The following is a 21,834-nucleotide window of genomic DNA, read 5'->3' as shown; positions in this document are numbered from 1 at the left end:
ACCATTTATTTTAATTGCTTACTGAATTTTTAAGAAGTGGTTGTATTGGGGAATATAAAAGAATTTGTTCTTTGTGGTTTTTTACTTTTTTGAGAGTGACGTGTTCCAAAAATACTTTTTTCCCTTGGGCAGCAGGGTCAGAGGAAGAGGATCCTGTAGGGAACACCCAAGAAGGTGCTTGGTCATTCTGTGTGGATAGAAAAACTGTTCTATGGGCACAGCTTGTTGCTGGGTTGTTGTTGTTTTTCCTTTTAATCCCACCCATACTATTTGTTCATTTTCTATTTTACATTGTTTTCTTTCCATGAATCTCAAGAGAAAAATTTGTCCCATAAAGTCTGTGATGTACCCCTAAGCAACAAATTAGGTGTCTGTGGCTCTTATTCTAGTCTATGATGTGTTATGAATGTAACTAAATTGTCTAAAAAGCATTCCCCAAACTCATCTTTTCCACATTACATTCTTTCTACATGATGATTCGCTTAACAGGACATAGGTCACCACCAAATAATGGTGGTCAGTACAGCCAGAAATTCTATCTGCAGATTTATGAAGAAAGAGCCAGTCATTCCAGCCCAGGAAATTTGCCTCTCTGTAGATTTTCTGAGATGATTTTGCAAGACTTAGAAAATTATAGATAACTATGAGAGCCTTCTTTGTTCCCTTAGCCACCTGAAACCTGAAAACAAACCAGCTGAACAGAGCTGTGGTTTGATATGTTCAGTTGTTATGTAAATAGACATATTTTCTAACACCCTGTGGCTGTTCTTAATGGTAAATCGGAAAAGTATAAGGTTAAGAGTGATTGGCACTGAACTACTGCAAGTCGTCATTTCAGGCAAATTTGACATGACATGAAATAAGGAAAGAATCACAGTCAGTGTCAAAGCCATTCTTGTTTCCTTGTAAGGTTATAATCACCTGTGTGCCTGATTGCTTTCCTTCTGCATAGATGTCACTTTGGGACTGTAGTTTTGAGGTGGCTATTTGCGAGCATGATTGCCCCAGGAAGCTATATAGTTTGCTCATGTTTGCTGCATCAGACTGGAACATATATTTGAGATTCCAGAGTCTTAAGTGTTGTGAGCAAAATTTAGCTGTATACCTAATGATAAAAAAAGAATTAATGCTTGCTGATTTTCAAGTTTATAGTCAAATCTTATCCATTTTTTAAAAATTATTTATTAAAAAAAATTTTTTTAATGATTTCTGCCAATGACCTGTCATCTCTTATCAACTAGATTTTATGTGTGTTTGAAATATAACAGTTCACATTTTGTTTAATTATATGTGTTTTGTATTCAGTCGTAATATAATATTTCCAAGGTAGAGAAGACTTTAAATGGAATCCTGAAAAGATGAAATACATCTTGTATACATGTGAATTTTTATTATTTTTATATTTCTAGTGAGCTTTTATACATTGTTCATTTCTTGACCTCCAGGGGGTATCCTCTATCTCCACCCAGGATGGGAAAGTTGCCCTTCTTTAGGACACCTTGGGCCTGTTTTTATTACTGACTCCTTCCTTCACATTGGACTTCTTGAGGGCATTTATATGATGTTTATCTTTGCTCTCCAGTGCCTGACGTAGTACTTAGTAAAAGTTGATTGTGACTGAGTGAAAGCTTAAAATGAAATAGAGTAAGCTTAGCTTCCCTGGTGGCTCAGAGGTTAAACCATCTGCCTGCAGTGCAGGAGACCCGGATTCAATCCCTGAGTCAGGAAGATCCCCTGGATAAGGAAATGGCAACCCACTCCAGTATTCTTGCCTGGAGAATCCCATGGATGGAGGAGCCTGGTAGGCTACAGTCCATGGGGTCGCAAAGAGTCGGACACGACTGAGTGACTTAACTCTAGCTTAATGTGTTGAGACTGTCTCCTAAAGATAGTTGCCAAAGTAAGGTCCTGCCTGCATATTTGTTGTAGTCTGGGCTCTATATGCTGTTGTCATGATTGGTTTGGTAGATCTGTGAAGCCTCCTGAATGAACAGGCTGAAGACAAGGAGACCCTTGTAATATTTCTGCTAAGAGGATTAAACAGAGTATAGAGGCTGGTGAAAGTGTTAGTCACTCATTCATGTCCGACTCTCTGCTACCCCATGGACTGTAGCCTGCCAGGCTGTTCTGTCCATGGAATTCTCCAGACAAGAATACGGGAGTGGGTAGCCTATCCCTTCTCCAGGGGATTTTCTGAACCCAGGGATCGAACCCAGGTCTCCCAAATTGGCAGCAGATTCTTCACCGTCTGAGCCTGCACAGAAGAGTCAGGGATTTACCTAGGTGCTCAGGCTGGGGTTGTACACACACAGGCACACACAGATAAATACAAGAAAAGGTAGTGTTGTTAAGTGCCAGTAAGAAGAGTTTAAGCCGTATGTCTTTGGGGAATTCTGAAGAAAAATCACTTCTAACTTTGATTATTAGAGAAGAGTTTTTTGTTTGTTTTGTTTCTCTAGAAAAAAGACGAGAAAAGTTTTGAAAGATGAATTAGATTTCAAGAAGCACTGATGGAGACAAACTAATGACAGCTAAGTTGATAGGTAGTATAAAAGTAGGAGATTAGGTTGAGGAGATAGGAAAGGGCCAGAACTGGAGCATAATTCTTTAGGAATGTTAATGGAATTTGCGCAGAGTTTCATTTTTACCACATTGAGATTTGTTTCCTTAGGACATTTAATCCAGAATACCAGAGCTCAACCAAGGTTACCGTTTCGAAAACTGTATTGTACAGCCTGCCCTTTATTCAGGGCTTGATTGTGTACAGGCTTGACTTTTTTAATTCTTCATACTTTTTCTTCTTTTTTCTTCCTGCTCTCTGCCTACAAATAAGTCTTCTTCCCATCCTACCTCCATGCAGAGTTAAAATCACGAGTCACTCTTGAATACTTATTAGCAGTTCTATCAAAGATCTGGTGAAAAGATAGCATGGAGGTATGGACTTATGCTTTGAGAAGATAAACTCTCCCACTGATACATAGTTAAACCACATTAATTTAGACTGTAAAGATAGATTAAAATTTACCAGGGAAGTGTGGAGTAATTCTGTGAAAACTTTTTTTCTTAATCATACTTTAAATCATTTCTGGCAATACCAGGTACTTAACTATTTATCTATTACTTGTTTGTAAGTTCCGTGAAGTCACGAACCACATCTCTCTCTCTCTTTCTGGCTGTTTGATCCCTGGCTTGCCCTTAACATAGAAACAATACATGTTTGGTGAATAAATTAAGAATCAGTCAGTTCAGTTCAGTCACTTAGTCGTGTCCGACTCTTTGCGACCCCATGAACCGCAGCACACCAGGCCTCCCTGTCCATCACCAACTCCCAGAGTTTACCCAAACCCATGTCCATTGTGTCGATGATGCCATCCAACCATCTCATCCTCTGTCGTCCCGTTCTCCTCCTGCCCTCAATCTTTCCCAGCATCAGGGTCTTTTGCAATGAGTCAGCTTTCCGCATGAGGTGGCCAAAGATTTGGAGTTTCAGCTTCAAAATCAGTCCCTCCAGTGAACACCCAAGACTGATCTCCTTTAGGATGGACTGGTTGGATCTCCTTGCAGTCCAAGGGACTCTCAAGAGTCTTCTCCAACACCACAGTTCAAAAGCATCAATTCTTCGGCTCTCAGCTTTCTTTACAGTCCAACTCTCACATCCATACATGACTAATGGGAAAAACATAGCCTTGACTAGATGGACCTTTGTTGACAAAGGTACTTTGTTGACAAAGTAATGCTTAGTAATGCTTTTTAATATGCTGTCTAGATTGGCCATAACTTTCCTTCCAAGGAGCAAGCGTCTTTTAATTTCATGACTGCAGTCACCATCCACAGTGATTTTGGAGCCCAGAAGAATAAAGTCAGCTACTGTTTCCACTGTTTCCCCATCTATTTGCCATGAAGTGATGGGACCGGGTGCCATAATCTTAGTTTTCTGAGTGTTGAGCTTTAAGCCAACATTTTCACTCTCCTCTTTCACTTTCATCAAGAGGCTCTTTAGTTCTTCTTCACTTCCTGTGATAAGGGTGGTGTCATCTGCATATCTGAGGTTATTGATATTTCTCCCAGCAGTCTTGATTCCAGCTTGTGCTTCCTCCAGCCCAGCGTTTCTCATGATGTACTCTGCATATACGTTAAATAAGCAGCGTGACAATATACAACCTTGACGTACTCCTTTTCCTATTTGGAACCAGTCTGTTGTTCCATGTCCAGTTCTAGCTGTTGCTTCCTGACCTGCATACAGGTTTCTCAAGAGGCAGGTCAGGTGGTCTGGTATTCCTATCTCTCCAGAATTTTCCAGTTTATTGTGATCCACACAGTCAAAGGCTTTGGCATAGGTAATAAAGCAGAAATAGATATTTTTCTGGAACTCTCTTGCTTTTTCGATGATCCAGTGGATGCTGGCAATTTGATCTCTGGTTCCTCTGCCTTTTCTAAAATTAAGAATACTTATAAGCTAAAATGGAGTAGGAAATGGCAACCCACTCCAATATTCTTGCCTGGAAATTCCCATGGACAGAGGAACCTGGTGGGCTGCAGTCCCTGGGGTTGCAAAGAGTTGGACACAACTGAGCATGCACATACAAAACAGACTCACAGACATAGAGAACAGACTTGGGATTGCCAAGGAGAAGAGGGAAAGAGGAGGGATGGACTGGGAGTTTGGGGTTAGTAGATGCAAACTATTACATTTAGCATGGATAAACAAGGTCCAACTTTATAGCACAGGGAACTATATTCAATATCCTGTAATAAACCACGACTGAAAAGAATATGAAAAAGAATATATACATGTATGTATACCTGAATCACTTAGCTATGCAGAAATTAACACAATATTGTAAATCAATTATACTTCAATAAAATTAAAAAACAAAAGAAAAAAATACTTATAAGCTAATTAATCTCACTTTTACACATTTAAATAAATATGTGATCTATGTGTTACATATGAAATTGTATACTAAATAAAGTATGTGAGCGAGTGAGTGAAAGTTGTTCAGTCCTGTGAAAGTCTTTGAAAGTCGCAAAAAGTCACTGACTCTTTGGGACTCCATGGACTGTAGCCTACCACGCTCCTCTGTCCATGGAATTCTTGAGGCCAGAATACTGGAGTGGGTAGCTGTTTCCTTCTCCAGGAGATCGTCCCAACCCAGGGATCGAACACAGGTCTCCCACATTACAGGCAGATTCTTTACTGTCTGAGCCAAAAATACTGGAGTGGGTAGCCAATCCCTTCTCTAGGGGATCTTCTCGACCCAGGAATTGAACCAGGATCCCCTGTATTGCAGGTGGATTCTTTACCAGCTGAGCTACCAGGGAAGCCCTAAATAAACTATAAATATAGTCAAAAGTTGTGAAGGGTTTGAGCTCTACCCCATTTGCAAGTTAAGGTGGTCTGTTATTCCCATTTCTTTAAGAATTTTCCACAGTTTGTTGTGATCCACCTGCTGCAATAGGCAGTCAAGTAGTTGCAACACAGAGTGTATAACGCAGAAAGTCTCCAGTGTTTGCCATCATTTGTTTAGCCTTTTATAGAGCAGTTTTGTTGACCTCTTGATCTAAACATTTAACTTTATGACAAGCCTTCATAAGACATTACAGGCTTGCTTTTGGTTCTAAAATATTTGCATTTTTTTTCAGTTATTCTGTAATCCCAATTGACTTCTTCCCAGTTATTAAAGATTACTGTCTCTGTTGGAAAAGGAAATGGCAACCCACTCCAGTATTCTTGCTGAGAAAATCCCATGCACAAAGGAGCCTGGTGGCCTATAGTTCATGAGGTTGCAGAGAGTCAGACATGACTGAGTGAGCACACTCTGTACTATAGTTTTTCTTATTACAAAGGGCTGTTAAGAACAATTATCAATAATTACTATATTCTTAACTCTTTTAGTTTTAAAAACAGTCTATAGCAGAGTATCACTGTACAAGTATTTGGTTTATAAGCATTGCTTATTTGTCAAGTTGCATACTTTCGAACCTCTGCCACAACCAGGTAACTAACATGTGGGAGTCAGTGTAAAGAAGTGAATGAGCTCCCCGGGTTCTAGAATCCTACACTCGCAGCTCTGTAGCTTTTGATTGAGAACCTTAGCAAGTTGCTCAACCCTTCATTTTCCTCATCTGTAAAATGGGTATACTCTTCTAATTTAATTACCATTCTAATTGAATAAAATAATGAAAATCTTGGCACACAGTGTGCACTTTAAAATATAAACTCTCTTCCTGAAATATAAACTCTCTTCCTAAAATATAAACTCTCTACCTAAAATATAAAGTAAAAAATCAAGTCCTATATTTATATATCACTTTAGAATTTTAAAGAGCTAGAGTAGTTTTATTCCTTGTTCCTCCTTATTCCAAATCTTCCGAATTTGTTACCAGTAAGAGTATTGAGGCTCAGATTAGTTATGTGACTTCAACTCAAGGTGACAAAACTAGTTTGCAACCAAATTTAGGTTAGAATTAAGTCCCCCTGAACCTAGCTAGTCTGTTTCTTGGTTCTCTGTTCTTTGCAGCCAATTAAGCCAACTGTGCTCTTTTCCCCATGGGGGCCCAGTGTGCAATGGCTGCAAATAGGAGCCTCCTTAATAGTGTATGCAATCTGTTGCCTGTATAGGTTGCCCTAAGGGACCTTGGAGACAACTCTTTCTAGTGGGCATTCATGACTACCTGCTGTCCCCAGTCTATCCCTGGGTTGGGAAGATCTTCTGGAGAAGGAAATGGCAACCCACTCCAGTACCCTTGCCTGGAAAATCTCATGGACAAAGGAGCCTGATAGGCTACAGTCCATGGGATCGCAAAGAGTCAGATAGACTGAGAAACTTCACTTTCAGAAGGTCAGAGTCCCAATTAATGTTCTTTACAATAGACCATGTACATTTGACTATTCTATACAATGAGTGAAATACCTGAACAATTAGAGCTGAGACTAGAACACAATAGTGAGTTTAGGGTTTGTAGTCTCATTAAAAGAAAACCATAAAATAGTAAAATTGCCCTTGGTCCAAGTTAGTTTTGACTCAGAAATTCTTAATATATTTTTATTATTTGTCTTTGTGGAAAATATTATATTCAAAGATGTCATATTGCACACCTGCATTTGCTTATAACTTGGTAGCGTGATAAATTGATAAGATAACTGGGTCATGTGTTAAGTTTTTTGAAAAACCAACCCAAACATAGATCCTAATAAAAGAATGTTACACATTTCCTTTTAAAGGCTAAATAAGTATTTCTCAGGACTCTTAAATTACCATATTCTGATACCAAGGGAAAATAAAATCTGGACTTAGAGTCTTGTTTGTACTTAGAGGGTTTTCCGGACAGGAAGGCAGTCTTGATGCAATGCAGTAAGCCAGAATACCAGTGGGGCATTACAGGTGAAAATCTGCAGCTGTACCCCTTCACCACAATGTATTACAACTGTACGCTGGAATATTTCCTGTACAGAAATGGGGTTTGGTTAACTTTGTTTCCCAAGAGTAGATCACATTAAAATGTTATAAAATCATGATTTCCTGCATTTGAATACTTGTGGTTTCTCAACTGGTTCCAATATTTTAAGGTTTTCTTTCTTTCTTTTTTTTTTTTTGGTATGACTTCTATTAGTTGAAGATGTATAGAAGCTTTTCTTTTCCTTCTTCAAAATCAACTAAATAGCAGATACATATAAAAACTGGTATTATAAGCTAAAAAATTTTTATATTACATATGTATTTGTATTTTATGTCATTATTAAATGGTAGGTTTATACATTGAAGTAGAAGCACAAAAAACTGATATACTATTATCAGGATACATTTTATTTTTAATTAACATTTTATTACATTTTATTTTTAATGCAATTTTATTTTAACTATTGAAAAGTATCCCTACTCAAGTGCTTTTGTGTAATGAATATGTTTCTCTTCTTATGAATAATTGATCGTAGAAATGTTCTTCATGTTTAAAAGGACAGTTAAGTCCAGTAATAATCATAAATAGAAACCACTTCTGTATTTATAGATGCAAAGCTGGTTTTTTAGCTTGCTACGGTTTTAATGTTTATATTGTTATTTATTTATCTTAATTTCTATAATAATATGTAGATGTCTATTTATCCTAATTTCTATAATATACAAAAATTATTCTAATTTATGTAATAATACAGTGTATTATACATTGTCTCTTTCAATCATCCATCAATCCACTATTTTTTTTCTTTTTCTCTTTTTTTTGGTTGTGGTTCAATCCACTGTTTTATACTCTGACCTCACATTCTATATTTTAACTATCCACTTACCTACTCTTTAGTCATTAATTTAAAACTCTTTAATCTATCTGCCTCTAATTTTTCTAGTGCATTCCACACTGGGGAATATGTTTGGTCTTATCACCAAATATATTGACCTTGTGATAAATGTAGTGTATCCTTTTACTTGCTTAATGAGATAAGTTTCTGTTAACAAAATAAGGGTTTCACAACAATTAAATGTTTCAAAAGTTATGAACTAGGAATCTTGCAGTTTGAAAAGCCCTTTCCCCACCCAGGGGTGTAGGTCAGAGAGAATTAGAGGACACTGATGCTTGAGGCAGTAGGTAACAGAAAACTTGTAAGCTCAGCAAAAGGCTCAGCAGGAGGAACTAGGGGATGATATGTCTACACAGACTTCAACAAGTTCCAGCGGATTCCTGGGAAACTAGGAGGATGTGTCCAAGCCCAGGTCTATGCACTTAACCCAAGCTCTGCACATGCCAAGAATGACCTCAGAAGGCCTGTGCTCTCACCTCTGGCTGACCTTAAGGCTCTGTATAAGCAGGAAAGGAAGGTCAAGGCAGAGCTGAAGGCATGCCTTAACAGGCACACAGAGCCACTTGGAAGAGACTAGATATGCTTGTTTCCAGGCCTTTAAGGAAGTCTCTGTCTAGTCATTAACTGATCATTAAGCTCACCAAGTAGAGATTTCAGTGGCCACATGACAGACATTTTAGAATTAATTCATAAATGTTAGTAACAACAACAACAACAAAATGAGAACAAATAGTGACAAACTCTGGAGGAAGAGAATCTGATTTCCACAGTTGCCATTATTTATTAATAATATGATAATAGTAACATAATTAATAATATTCATTGATATAATAAAATTTTCTATCATTTAAAATGTCCAGTTTCCAACAAAGAAGTATGCACTCTGCAAAGAAACAAGAAAGTATGGCACATATACAGAGGAAGAAAGCAGTCAGTAGTAACTGTCCCTCAGATGCCCAGATGTCATCCTTACTGGATGAAGACTTGAACTGTCTATTTTAAGCATGTTCAAAAAAGCCTAAAGAAAGCCTTGTATAAAGGACTAAAGAGAAATATGAGAATGATGTCTCCCCAAATAGAGAGTATCAATTTTAAAAGAAAAGATAGAAATTGTAAAGAAAAAATGAAATCCCAGAAATACGAGAATGATGTCTCCCCAAATAGAGAGTATCAATTTTAAAAGAAAAGATAGAAGTTGTAAAGAAAAAATGAAATCCCAGAAATACGAGAATGATGTCTCCCCAAATAGAGAGTATCAATTTTAAAAGAAAAGATAGAAGTTGTAAAGAAAAAAATGAAATCCCAGAGTTGAAAAGTGTAAGTGAAATGAAAAATTTGCTGGAGGGGCTCAATAACAGATTTGAACAGACAGAAGAAAGAAGCAGTAGGTTTAAAGATAAGTCCACTGAGATGATTGAGTGTCGAGAACAGAAAGAAAAAAAGGATGAAAACAAGTGACCAGAGCCTTAGAGACTGTGGAATACCATCAAGTTTACCAATATGTGCATGCTGGGAGGCCTGGAAGGACAGGAGAGAAAGGAGAATAAAGACTGAAAATCTAACGACCAAACACTTCCCAAATTTAATTTAAGACATTAGTTACACATCCAGGAAGTTTAGTGAACTTAGACAAAACTCAATGATTTCTGTACCAAACAGTCAAACTACAAAAAACCTTGACTGCAGCTGGAGATAAGTGACTTAGCACATGTAAGCAATCTCACTAAGATTAACAGCTGATTTCTCATCAGCATCCATGGAGAGCAGGGGAAGAGAGATAACATATTCAAAGTGCTGAAAGTAAAAGACTGCTGAAGAGAAAATGATTGCCAAATTAAGTAACTATAAACAACTGGGATAAATTGTAAGGGTCAAAATGTATTCTGCATTCAGATTTCTAAGAATCCATTGTAAAGAAACTGCAACTGGATATTGTAAATGATTCATTACGGGGCTGTTTTTCTCCTTTAACCTAAAGGTTAAAGAGCAAAGGATTTATAGGCAAAAGGTCTGCCACTTACTAAGTGTGTAACCTTGAACATATTACCTAACTTCTCTAGCCACAGTTCACTTATCTGTAAAATGGGAATAATGTGTTCCTTGCTAAGATAATATACAAAAAGAAAAAACTTTGTAAATTGTAAAAGGTTATTTTTCTACCACAGCTTCCATCAGTATTTTTATTACTGGGGCTTCCCTGGTAGCTCAGACAGTAAAGAATCTGCCCACAATGTGGGAGACCTAAGTTTGATCCCTGGGTTGGGAAGATCCCCTGGAGAAGGAAATGGCAACCTACTCCAGTATTCTTACCTGGAAAATTCCATGGACGGAGGAGCCTGGAGGGCTGCAGTCCATGGCATCACAGAGTTGGATGTGACTGAGCGACTAATATACTACGAAAATCATTAGTAATGATGGGAAAAGCAAACTGTATAGCCCTATTATGCTTACCTGTTAATTGGTATCTGTTAATTGGTATCCCAGGAAATCTGGGTATGTGGTGGAAGGAATGATAAAGATGGTATCCTCTGTTGTAACCAAGCCTTTTTTTTTTTTTTTTTTTTTAATTTTTTGAGGCTAATTACTTCACAACATTTCAGTGGGTTTTGTCATACATTGATATGAATCAGCCATAGATTTACACTTATTCCCCATCCCGATCCCCCCTCCCACCTCCCTCTCCACCCGACTCCTCTGGGTCTTCCCAGTGCACCAGGCCCGAGCACTTGTCTCATGCATCCCACCTGGGCTGGTGATCTGTTTCACCATAGATAGTATACATGCTGTTCTTTTGAAACATCCCACCCTCACATTCTCCCACAGAGTTCAAAAGTCTGTTCTGTAACCAAGCCTTAATAACTTACTCCTGAATGGCAGCTCCAGCGTTGTACTCACTGACCAGCCCTACACAGTCAGCTAAGCTCTCTATCTTGTCATAAGATAATGGAAAGGACAGTTGAATCAGATTGATAGATTATTTCACTTGCTAATACTACCATCTCTTTAATACATAATTACAGGGAATGCACTTCCTTTGTATCCTTTTCTTAGGTTGATTGGTGGCACTGAGTGGGCAAAGGGGCAATGAATGGTCCAACTTTACCAACCCCTGGACAAAGAATTCAGAACTGTTTATCTATGAGGAGAGATGGGCAGTTGCTACCCTACTAATAGTCTTGGCAGTACTATTAAGTAATAAAAAACAAATTAAGTGCCAAAATATTCTTTGTACCAAAAATATTTTTAAATGGCCAACACACATGCAAATCTTCCCAAGTAAGCCATCAAATGGAAACAAATTGTGGAATCATATTTTAAATGCAAGAATACATGTGCTTTTACCAACTGGCAGATATACAACCTAAAATATATTTCTATGCAAAGACCACATATGCTTAGAGTACAGTTTATTATGTATGGCTGGCTAATTTTTTAGGTCCTGTCAAATAATGGATAGGAAAACAAAATGTAATAAAAATATATATAATCTTGACAGTCATTTGAAATGTACCATGTGTTACATGTGGAATGTTTTCCAGTGAAACCAATTTACTTGTTCCCACTTCCCATGACTCAGTACTAGATACTTAGGCTCTCTAAACTATTTTTTGGCAATCAAACGTTCTTGAAATAGTCATCTTTCCTTCAAGTTATTCAGTGCAAGCATTAATAATAAATCCTCAGTTTTGATATGTAACTAAAGATCATTGACATCATCTCTTTCAAAGCTAAAAGCACAAAATAAAGCTATTTTTAAATAGGTCACACAAAATAGACCACAGATTTATTCCTGAGAATAATTGTTGTTTAGTCACTAAGTTGTGTCCTACTCTTTTGCAACCCTATGGACTGTACACCCTTCCAGGCTCCTCTGTCCATGGGATTTTCCAGCCAAGAATACAAGAGTGGGTTGCCATTTCCTTCTCCAGGAGATCTTCTCAGTCCAGGGATCGAACCTGCACTTCCTGCATTGGAAGCCAGATTCTTTACCCCTGAGCCACCAGGGAATAATTGCTGCCATATGAAGCACAGTGTGACCACATTAGATTTTTAGTTCAATTATGTTGCTTCTAACCTGGAGATTAGTAACATCTACTTCCAACTGAATGGTAAAGGAAGATTAGTGAGCAAATGAAAAGTTTGGTAAAATTGGGTGTGATCACAAAATAATTTGAAAGGAAAGCACAATATATAAAACAAGACCTTTTTTAGAGTAGAAAACTGTAAACAAAAAAAGATTGTTTTTTCAGCACCTATCTTCATTGGTAAATTTTTAAATTATTTTTTGCGCATATACATGTGTAGACTCTGTGCCATGAGTTTATTGGAGAAATAGCTAGAATTCATTAAGAACACACAGAATGCAACCAGGCCTCAGGAAGGAGCAACAGGTTACTCCTAAAGTCATAACCATTGTCCCTACCTCCTAAATGAGATCTCAATTCCAACACATGCCTCACTCCTCTCTTTCCTACTCACTCCCTGAACTGAGATTTCTCCCCCGCTTGTCTGGATTCTTGTCTTGTCAAGAATCACTTAGAAGAAATAGAGTAGCCATCACAGTCAATGAAAGAGTCTGAAATGCGGTACTTGGATGCAGTCTCAAAAACGACAGGATGATCTCTGTTCTTTTCCAAGGCGAACCATTCAGTATTACAGTAATCCAAGTCTACACCCCAAGCAGTAATGCTGAAGAAGCTGAAGTTAAACGGTTCTATGAAGACCTACAAGACCTTCTAGAATTAACGCCCAAAAAAGATGTCCTTTTTGTTATATGGGACTGAAATGCATAAGTAGGAAGTGAAGAAATACATGGAGTAACAGGCAAATTTTGCCTTGGAGTACAGAATGAAGCAGGGCAAAGGCTAATAGAGTTCTGCTAAGAGAACACACTGGTCATAGCAAACACTCTCTTCCAAAAATACAAGAGAAGACTCTACACATGGACATCACCAGATGGCCAACAGTGAAATCAGATTGATTATATTCTTTGCAGCCAAAGATGGAGAAGCTCTATACAGTCAGCAAAAACAAGACTGGGAGCTGACTGTGGCTCAGATCATGAACTCCTTATTGCCAAATTCAGACTTAAATTGAAGAAAGTAGGGAAAACCACTAGACCATTCAGGTGTGACCTAAATCAAATTCCTAACAATTATACAGTGGAAATGAGAAATAGATTTAAGGGACTAGATGTGATAGACAGAGGGCCTGATGAACTATGGACAGAGGTTCGTGACACTCTACAGGAGACAGGGAGCAAGACCATCCCCAAGAAAAAGAAATGCAAAAAACCAAAATAGCTGTCTGAGGAGGCCTTACAAATCGTTGCGAAGAGAAGCAAAAAGCAAAGGAGAAATGGAACGATATACCCATTTGAATGCAGAGTTCCAAAGAATAGCCAGGAGAGATAAGAAAGCCTTCCTCAGTGATCAATGCAAAAAAAATAGAGGAAACAATTGAATGGGAAAGACTAGAGATCTCTTCAAGAAAATTAGAGATACCAAGGGAATATTTCATTAAAAGATTGGCTCAATAAAGGACAGAAATGGTATGGACCTAACAGAAGCAGAAGATATTAAGAAGAGGTGGCAAGAATACACAGAAGAACTGTACAAAAGAGATCTTTACGACCCAGATAATCATGATGGTGTGATCACTCACCTAGAGCCAGCATCCTGGAATGTGAAGTCAAGTGGGCCTTAGGAAGCATCACTATGAACAAAGCTAGTGGAGGTGATGGAATTCCACTTGACCTCTTTCAAATCCTAAAAGATGATGCTGTGAAAGTGCTGCACTCAATATGTCAGCAAATTTGGAAACCTCAACAGTGGCCACAGGACTGGAAAACGTCAGTTTTCATTCCACTCCCAAAGAAAGGCAATGCCAAAGAATGTTCAAACTACTGCACAATTGCACTCATCTCACATGCTAGTAAAGTAATGCTCAAAATTCTCCAAGCCCGGCTTCAACAATACCTGAACCGTGAACTTCCAGACTTTCAAGCTGGATTTAGAAAAGGCAGAGGAACCAGAGATCAAATTGCCAACATCCGCTGGATCATCAAAAAACCAATAGAGTTCTAGAAAAACGTCTACTTCTGCTTTATTGACTATGCCAAAGCCTTTGACTGTGTGGATCACAATAAACTGCGGAAAATTTTGAAAGAGATGGGAATACCAGACCACCTGACCTGCCTCTTGAGAAACCTGTATGCAGGTCAGGAAGCAACAGCTAGAACTGGACATGGAACAACAGACTGGTTCCAAGTAAGAAAAGGAGTACGTAAAGGCTGTATATTGTCACGCTGTTTATTTAACGTATATGCAGAGTACATCATGAGAAACGCTGGGCTGGAGGAAGCACAAGCTGGAATCAAGACTGGTGGGAGAAGTATGAATAACCTCAGATATGCAGATGACACCACCCTTATGACAGAAAGTAAAGAAGAACTAAAGAGCCTCTTGATGAAAGTGAAAGCGGAGAGTGAAAATGTTGGCTTAAAGCTCAGCATTCAGGAAACTAAGATCATGGCATCTGGTCCCATCACTTCATGGGAAATAGAGAAACAGTGGAAACAGTAGCTGACTTTATTCTTCTGGGCTCCAAAATCACTGCAGATGGTGATTGCAGCGAAATAAAAAGATACTTACTCCTTGGAAGAAAAATTATGACCAACCTAGACAGCATATTAAAAAGCAGAGACATTACTTTGCCAACAAAGGTCCTTCTAGTCAAGGCTATGGTTTTTCCCTTAGTCATGTATGGATGTGAGAGTTGGACTATAAAGAAAGCTGAGTGCTGAAGAATTGACACTTTTGAACTGTGGTGTTGGAGAAGACTCTTGAGAGTCCCTTGGACTGCAAGGAGATCCAACCAGTCCATCCTAAAGGAGATCCGTCCTGGGTGTTCATTGGAAGGACTGATGTTGAAGCTGAAACTCCAATACTTGGGCCACCTGATGCAAAGAGCTGACTCATTTGAAAAGACCCTGATGCTGGGAAAGATTGAAGGCAGGAGGAGAAGGGGATGACAGAGGATGAGATGGTTGGATGGCATCACTGACTCAATGAACATGAGTGTGAGTAAACTCCAGGAGTTGGTGATGGACAGGGAGGCCTGGCGTGCTGCAGTCCGTGGGGTTGCGAAGAGTCGGAACGACTGAGCAACTGAACTGAACTGACTGTCTGGAGACTGATTTGTATCCCATTTTTCCTGCTCTTCCCAAACCTCCTTCCTCCTCTGCTTTCCAGACTTTTCCATTGAGCCCTTTGGAAAACTTGCTCAATGACTAGTGAACTTTCAAAAACCTCAGCCTCCTCTTCAAGAATTTCCTCTCCTCTTTCTTCGTAAATGAAATTCTGCTGTCCCCTGGGATTCTGTGCACCACTGTAACCCCCTGAGGTGTGAGTGGTTTGTTCTCCCACATCACTTTTGCCTCGGGCTCAGGAAATAAAATGATCTGCTGTTCACCTGTGCCACTTGCCTGCACTCTTCTCCCCTCCTGTAAAAACCTCCTGCTTCCTGGAGTCTTGTTGCACCCGATTGTATCCTCCTCACCCCTCTCTGTTGTTGCCACCTGCTGACTATTTGGTCATTCTCCCTCATCCTCAGAAGTCTTCAGCCCATGGCGTCTGGCCTTTCTCTTCACAGCCATCAGCATCCATGTAAAAGAGCCAGCCAGGACCCCAGCTTGAGCGCCTCACTCTAGTGCTCTCCTCCTCTGCTCCATCTAAGTGCTCACTCCCACGTGCCAGCCCTGGAACGTGTCAACATCCCAAACTGCCCCTACTCCTAAATCATTCATTCCAGCATCCTAATCTTACTAGCAATCTTTCCATCTCTCCAGTGTGCTCACTCGGCAAGCCCCACTACCATCATTCATTAAACTTTTATGCATAGAAACTAAACAGTTCTCTGCTTTCTCGCTATCCATCAGCTTACTCTGTTCTCATATCCCTTTCTAAACAGTTTATATTCTTAATTCATCATTTAAAACACCTTCTTGAGAATAAGTACTATAAGCTTCTTTGCTGTCTTTCCATTGCACTCTCTTGATGAAAGGTTAAGGCTGGTTGAATCTACAGCTATGTATCAACACAGTTAACTCCCTCTCCCACATTCTAGACACTCCCTTCTCAGGATTTCCACTTAGATGGCTCATTGGTGCCTCCAACTCAGCTTGTCCAAAAGTGAACTTAGATTCTCCCCTCCTCCACCCAGTACATACCACAAACCTATTCCCCAACAGGATACATCAGTCTTACTCATACCAGTAAATGACATCAGTACCAATACAGTTGCTTGGTCCAGAAACCTGGGAGTCATCCTTAACTCTTCCCTCTCCAATATCTAATCAGTCAACAAATTTTTATGTCTCAAGAATCTCTCACATACCACCAACCATACCATAAGCCATCTAGTTTGTAGCATAGACCACTGTCCTAACTTCTTAATTATCTGTTCATATTCTTGCTCATCTCATTCTCTTCTAACATATTCTCTACACAGTATCCAGAAGCTTTTAAAAATATAAATTTGACTTTAAGCATTGCTCCTTTGCTTAAAGCCCTTCAAAGATATCTCATAGACACTAAGATAAAGTCTAGAATCCTTATCATGGACTAAAATAATTTTGTTTTTATTACTCACTTTTCACCAATGAGGAGACTAAGACTCAGAGTCATTAAATAAGGTGCTCAAGGTCTCAGAGTGGTGGTTAAGGGTCATGGCCAGAATTGTATCCAATGAAATACCAACAGGATCTTTTTCTTTTTATGATGAAGACATTTTAAAAATAAAGATTATATGGTTTATAAATTTGTGGCTCAATATGTATTTTAGTAAACAGTTGACTAAAATTACCTTTAAAGTGTTTAATTGTACTGAGTATTTTTGTCAGCTTTTCTTTTGAGGTTTTCAAGACAAAAATGTTCTTAAAATGGTGGAAAGGATTCATATATGACTTTTGTAAATACACTTATAGGCACACAATTTTAAATTTTTTCAACAGTTTCATTTGGAAGCTTCATTTATTGATACCCCTTTATTAACCGAGGAAAATAGGGGTTATAAAGGAAAATCTGACAAACACACAACACATATTTTAGGGTGTATGTCTATAGTAGTTCTCTACTGTTTTCTAATTTTGAGAGTAGCCTGGAATGTTGAGATTGAAGTATATAACCACAGAGCTGGCCTCACACAAAATTGTGAACAAAATAAAATTTTTCTTTGGCTTTCTTCCAAGTCTCTCTTTTTGAACTTTCAGTTTCTCCTTCCCTAAGCCCCAGTGTTGGTACAGTTCACTTTCATTCCCCTTAATGGCTTCCCACAATGGTTCCCAGCTTGTTTTGCCTGTTATTATGGATCTATTCCAACTCCCTCCTATACATCAAAACTTAGTAGTGCTTTTCTCTTAAGGTCTCACTCTGCTTTCCAATGTGACAGCCAATTTTCATAAGCTATTACACATTAATTTTAATGGGGAACTTCTGGAGACAATACCAGAAACAAGTCTTTTTTTCATTCCATTTGGTACGTAACCTTACTATAAAGATGATTTTTGAACTTTATGTTCTGTTAATTTACCACTAATAAAAAAACAATAAATGTGTTAAATATGTTTTTTCCAAACTCATTTGCCCTCTCCCATGAGATTCTTATGTGTCTCACCTCACTTCCCACATCTTATCCATAACTGATAAAGGACTGACTTACTGGCAGTCTAGAAAGGAGTTCAGCAAGGAGATATTCCTTTATCTCTCAAATAAGAGCCATCATTCAGGAACACATCTTAATAGATATACAGCAGAAAACCATATTGAACTATGATTAAAAACTTCCTGAACATCCAGATTCAAGGTTTATTCTTTCACAAGTCCAACCCATTGTTGAGAAATCTAACAAGCAGGACTCTTATTCACAACCTACCTGATTCTTTTAACAATGCCCAAGCTTCTAAGTTTTCATGTATAGGAGAGAGTTGGAATAGATCCATAATAAAAGAAGTGTTCTCTGCGCATGAGAAGGATAAATACTTAGTAACTAACATTTCTTAAGCTTTTATTGTGTGCTATTAAGTAAAATGTTTGTCTCTTTTAATCCTCACAACAATTCATGAGCCAGTTCTGTTGTTATGCTCTTTTTAGGGGTATGAATACTAATGTTAGGAAAATTAATTTGCCCAAGAACCCATAGCTAATGGAGCTAAGAATTTAGGAATTGAATCCCATTAGATATAACTCCAGAGTTTGTGCTTTAATCTTCTATACTTCTCTTTGGGGAATTTTTAGTGTGCCAGAGATGGACTGAATCACTCAGAATGTGTTTATTTGTTCATTCATTCATGAATTATTCATTCATTTATTCAGCAACTTTTTTTGAACATTCACTGTATACAGTTTGGCAGGTGCTGTGAAAATCCAAAGCTTAGCCAAATAGAAATCATTCCCTCAAAGAATGTGTCTATCAGGGAAAATGTCATGTATAGAAATAACTGTAACATGATGTGTATAGTGATAAGAGCTATGAAACAGATCCCCATTTTAAAAAACTATTGCAGTTTAGAAAAGGGAAAGCATTTCTCCATCTGGGAGGTGAAAGGGCTCAAAGAAAGGTGGTATTTCATTTGGACCTTGATAAATGGAAAAGATTTAAACATTAGACAATGAGAAACCAAAGATGCTATAGGTATTTAAGACTGAGAGATAATATAGGAACAAAGACCCAGCAAGAAGAAAGTTAGAAAAATGTGTGTGTCTTGGAAAGCAAGAAGGAGAATTTCAAGAAATGGTGACTGTAGATTTTATTGACATGTCACTTGTCATCACCAACCAAAACATGCTGCATTTCATCACTCTGTTAGCCTCTTAGACATATCCATTTTGTGCCCCTTTCTTACATTTAGCTCCTCTCCATACATGGATGCTCAAGTCACTGTTTAAGGAAAAGAAACAATTATAGATGGAGGTAAAATTTATTCCCATTTAAAGATTAAGAATTGCTTTCTTTAAGAAAGAAAGATTAAGGAGAAGTCTGTTCATTCAGAAAGCATCTACTAAATATACTGTTATGTCCCCCAAACTGCTAGATGCTCATATGTTTTAAAAGAATATGCAATTTTTGCTTCAAGGATCACAGGGTCAGCTAAAGGAGACAAACACGAATAAAGAATTGCAAAGTATAATGACCTCTGTGGTTGAGGAGTGTGGTAGATATGGAAGTGACAGAAGAAGGGTAGTGATCAGCTCTGAGAATGGTCATAATTAGGAAATTCCTTGTTCATTTTAATGATTGTACAGATTCCATTCTATAGATCTACATGTTATATTGAATCTCATATTGACAGATATTTTAATATTGCCACTTTCTCATTCATATAGTACTGAAGTAAATCCACACACATACACAAATCCTTGCATTGGAATATCTGTAAAACAAATCCTTAGATGTGTCCTTCCAAGAGTTTAGTATATATTGCCAAATTATTCTCCAAAGATACTGGGTAGAAATGCTTTTTTCCCCCCACACCTGTACAGAAATTAGAACTGTCAGTCTTTTCAAACTGCCACATTAATAAATAAAAATATTACATTATTGCTTTAATTTGAATTTCTTTAAGTATTAATGAAGTTGAGTATCTTTTCATGTTTACTGACTGGTTATATCTTTTCTTCTGTGAATTAATTGCTGTCCAAATCTGGAATTTTACCTTATGCAGACGAATAGCCTATTGATGTTTTATGAATGCTTACAGAAGATATTAGACTTTGGTCAGAAACAAAGAATATCATTGCTTGTGGCACAGCAGACAGCATGAACATCATCTTTGTATTGGTTCCTCTTGCCCCCAAGTCCCAGAGGGGTATGCAGAAAGGCCCCCAGGGTTTTCTTGGCATGCAGTAGATAAATGGCACAGCATGGAACATGGAGCTTGTCAAATCCACCCATTTTAGAGCAAGTCTGCTCTTTGTCCTGGAAAGAAACTTTACCTCATCGCTCAAGGATGCTTCCTACAAACACAATCTGAGAAATGGCCCCAGTTAATAGCTTTCAGGGCCTTGCATCTTTTGCATACCTGGCAAGAATATGCAGGGACATTCAGGGCCTCTTCCAACAACTGTCTTTGCTTACTTTTCTATATGCTTACTTATCACTTTCTCATTGATTTATAAGAGTTCTCTGCTATCACAACAGGGACCCTAGATCTGTCATTAAATATTACCTGTTTTTATCCTAGCTTGCTTTTTATTAATTTTGATGTTACCAGTTGTGAAGTTTGTTTGTCTTACCATCCTTGGGTTTCATGCCACCCACAGAAAAGTTTACCCTATTATGATATAAATATTAACTGTTTTTTTCCCTTATGCTCTCAGTTTTTAGCCTTTAAAGTCTTAACATTTTGATCCTTTTGAAATTTACTTTGTTAAAGGAATCATGTAGGGACCCGCTTTGTTTTACCAGGCTAACCAGTCCTTGCAACCTCATTTCCTGTCTCTCTCCTACTTGTTTGAAATAGTACCTTCATTATATACTAAGATTTATCTGTACTTATATTTTATTATTCTTATTTCTGTTCTTCTATTTGTATGTTACTACTCCAACCTTATCTTTAGCTTTAATGAGTATAGCTTTGTAACACATTTAACATCCGGTAGAATTAATTCCCCATTCTTTCTCCTTTATTTAAAAACTTTCTTGACTGTTTTCACATATTATTCTTGAGTGGGCCTTTTAAAATAAAGTAGGTAAACAGGATGAATATAACTATGAAAATAAATCCTAAATTACTGTCCTTTATACTTATTTCCCCTTTTAAGTTGTAACTTTTATGAAGATTTGGTTTGCATGTCAACAAATACAAAAGCATAGTTTCTCTTTGCAACTTCTAAAATCTTCTTTCTTTTAATATAGATTCCTTGTAGTTTGGAATACTGGGATGAACTCCAGAAGGTTTTTGTTGCATTTCGAGAATTTAGTCTGTCTGAAAGCAAAGTTTGTGAACTGCAATTGCCAGATATCAATCTTGTGAACGACCAGAAGAAACTGGTATCCTCGGATCTTTGGAGAATTGTCTTGAACAGCAGCCAAAATGGAGCTGATGACCAAAGGTAACTGAGAAAAGTGAAAAATGAAATAATGGCGTTGTATTAGGAAATCATAGTCAAATCATCTTGTCTAGTGGCCCCTCATTTAGCTATAGCTCAGCTCTCTAGCAGCTGCATCTGTCGGAACTACGCATGAAAACCAGGAAGCGAGGTAGAAGCTGATGTTTCAAAGCCTGTGTGTTAAAATTCCTGTGTTTTACTGTGAGCTCTCCCAGAGTGCTTGTTCCTTCGATATAAAAGGAAAAGAGAGCAAAAGGCAAACTACAAAGATCCAGTTATCCTGAACTAAAAACCTTAGAGGAAAAGAGCCATACACACTTCAGTAGACTCTTAATGACAGTCATCAGTATATGTAAATGCTTAACCATGGGGCATTAAAAGAGAGTTTAAGTAAATAGTTGTCTCCTTCTGAAAAGATAAATTTTGGAA

General features: G+C 37.9%; 1 protein-coding gene and 1 non-coding gene across 10 annotated transcripts in view; both read left to right on the top strand.

Annotated features, from left to right (window-relative positions):
- The window catches only part of VPS13B (vacuolar protein sorting 13 homolog B), a 774,030-nt gene that overhangs the window by 646,108 nt on the left and 106,088 nt on the right, over positions 1-21,834 (top strand). For all 9 annotated transcript variants that reach the window (XM_043484079.1, XM_043484085.1, XM_043484083.1 and 6 more), the window contains one exon: positions 21,212-21,408. In XM_043484079.1, coding sequence (XP_043340014.1) covers positions 21,212-21,408 — 197 coding nt within the window. The remainder of the gene's footprint in view (positions 1-21,211; positions 21,409-21,834) is intronic.
- LOC122451536 lies at positions 6,516-6,650 on the top strand. The gene has a single exon (XR_006272437.1). It is a non-coding gene; the product is annotated as a small nucleolar RNA SNORA70 (small nucleolar RNA).

Source organism: Cervus canadensis, chromosome 12 (genome assembly GCF_019320065.1).
Source record: "Cervus canadensis isolate Bull #8, Minnesota chromosome 12, ASM1932006v1, whole genome shotgun sequence".
NCBI lineage: Eukaryota > Metazoa > Chordata > Mammalia > Artiodactyla > Cervidae > Cervus > Cervus canadensis.
Note: the sequence above shows the minus strand (reverse complement) of the source record. Positions and strands in the feature narration are given on the sequence as shown.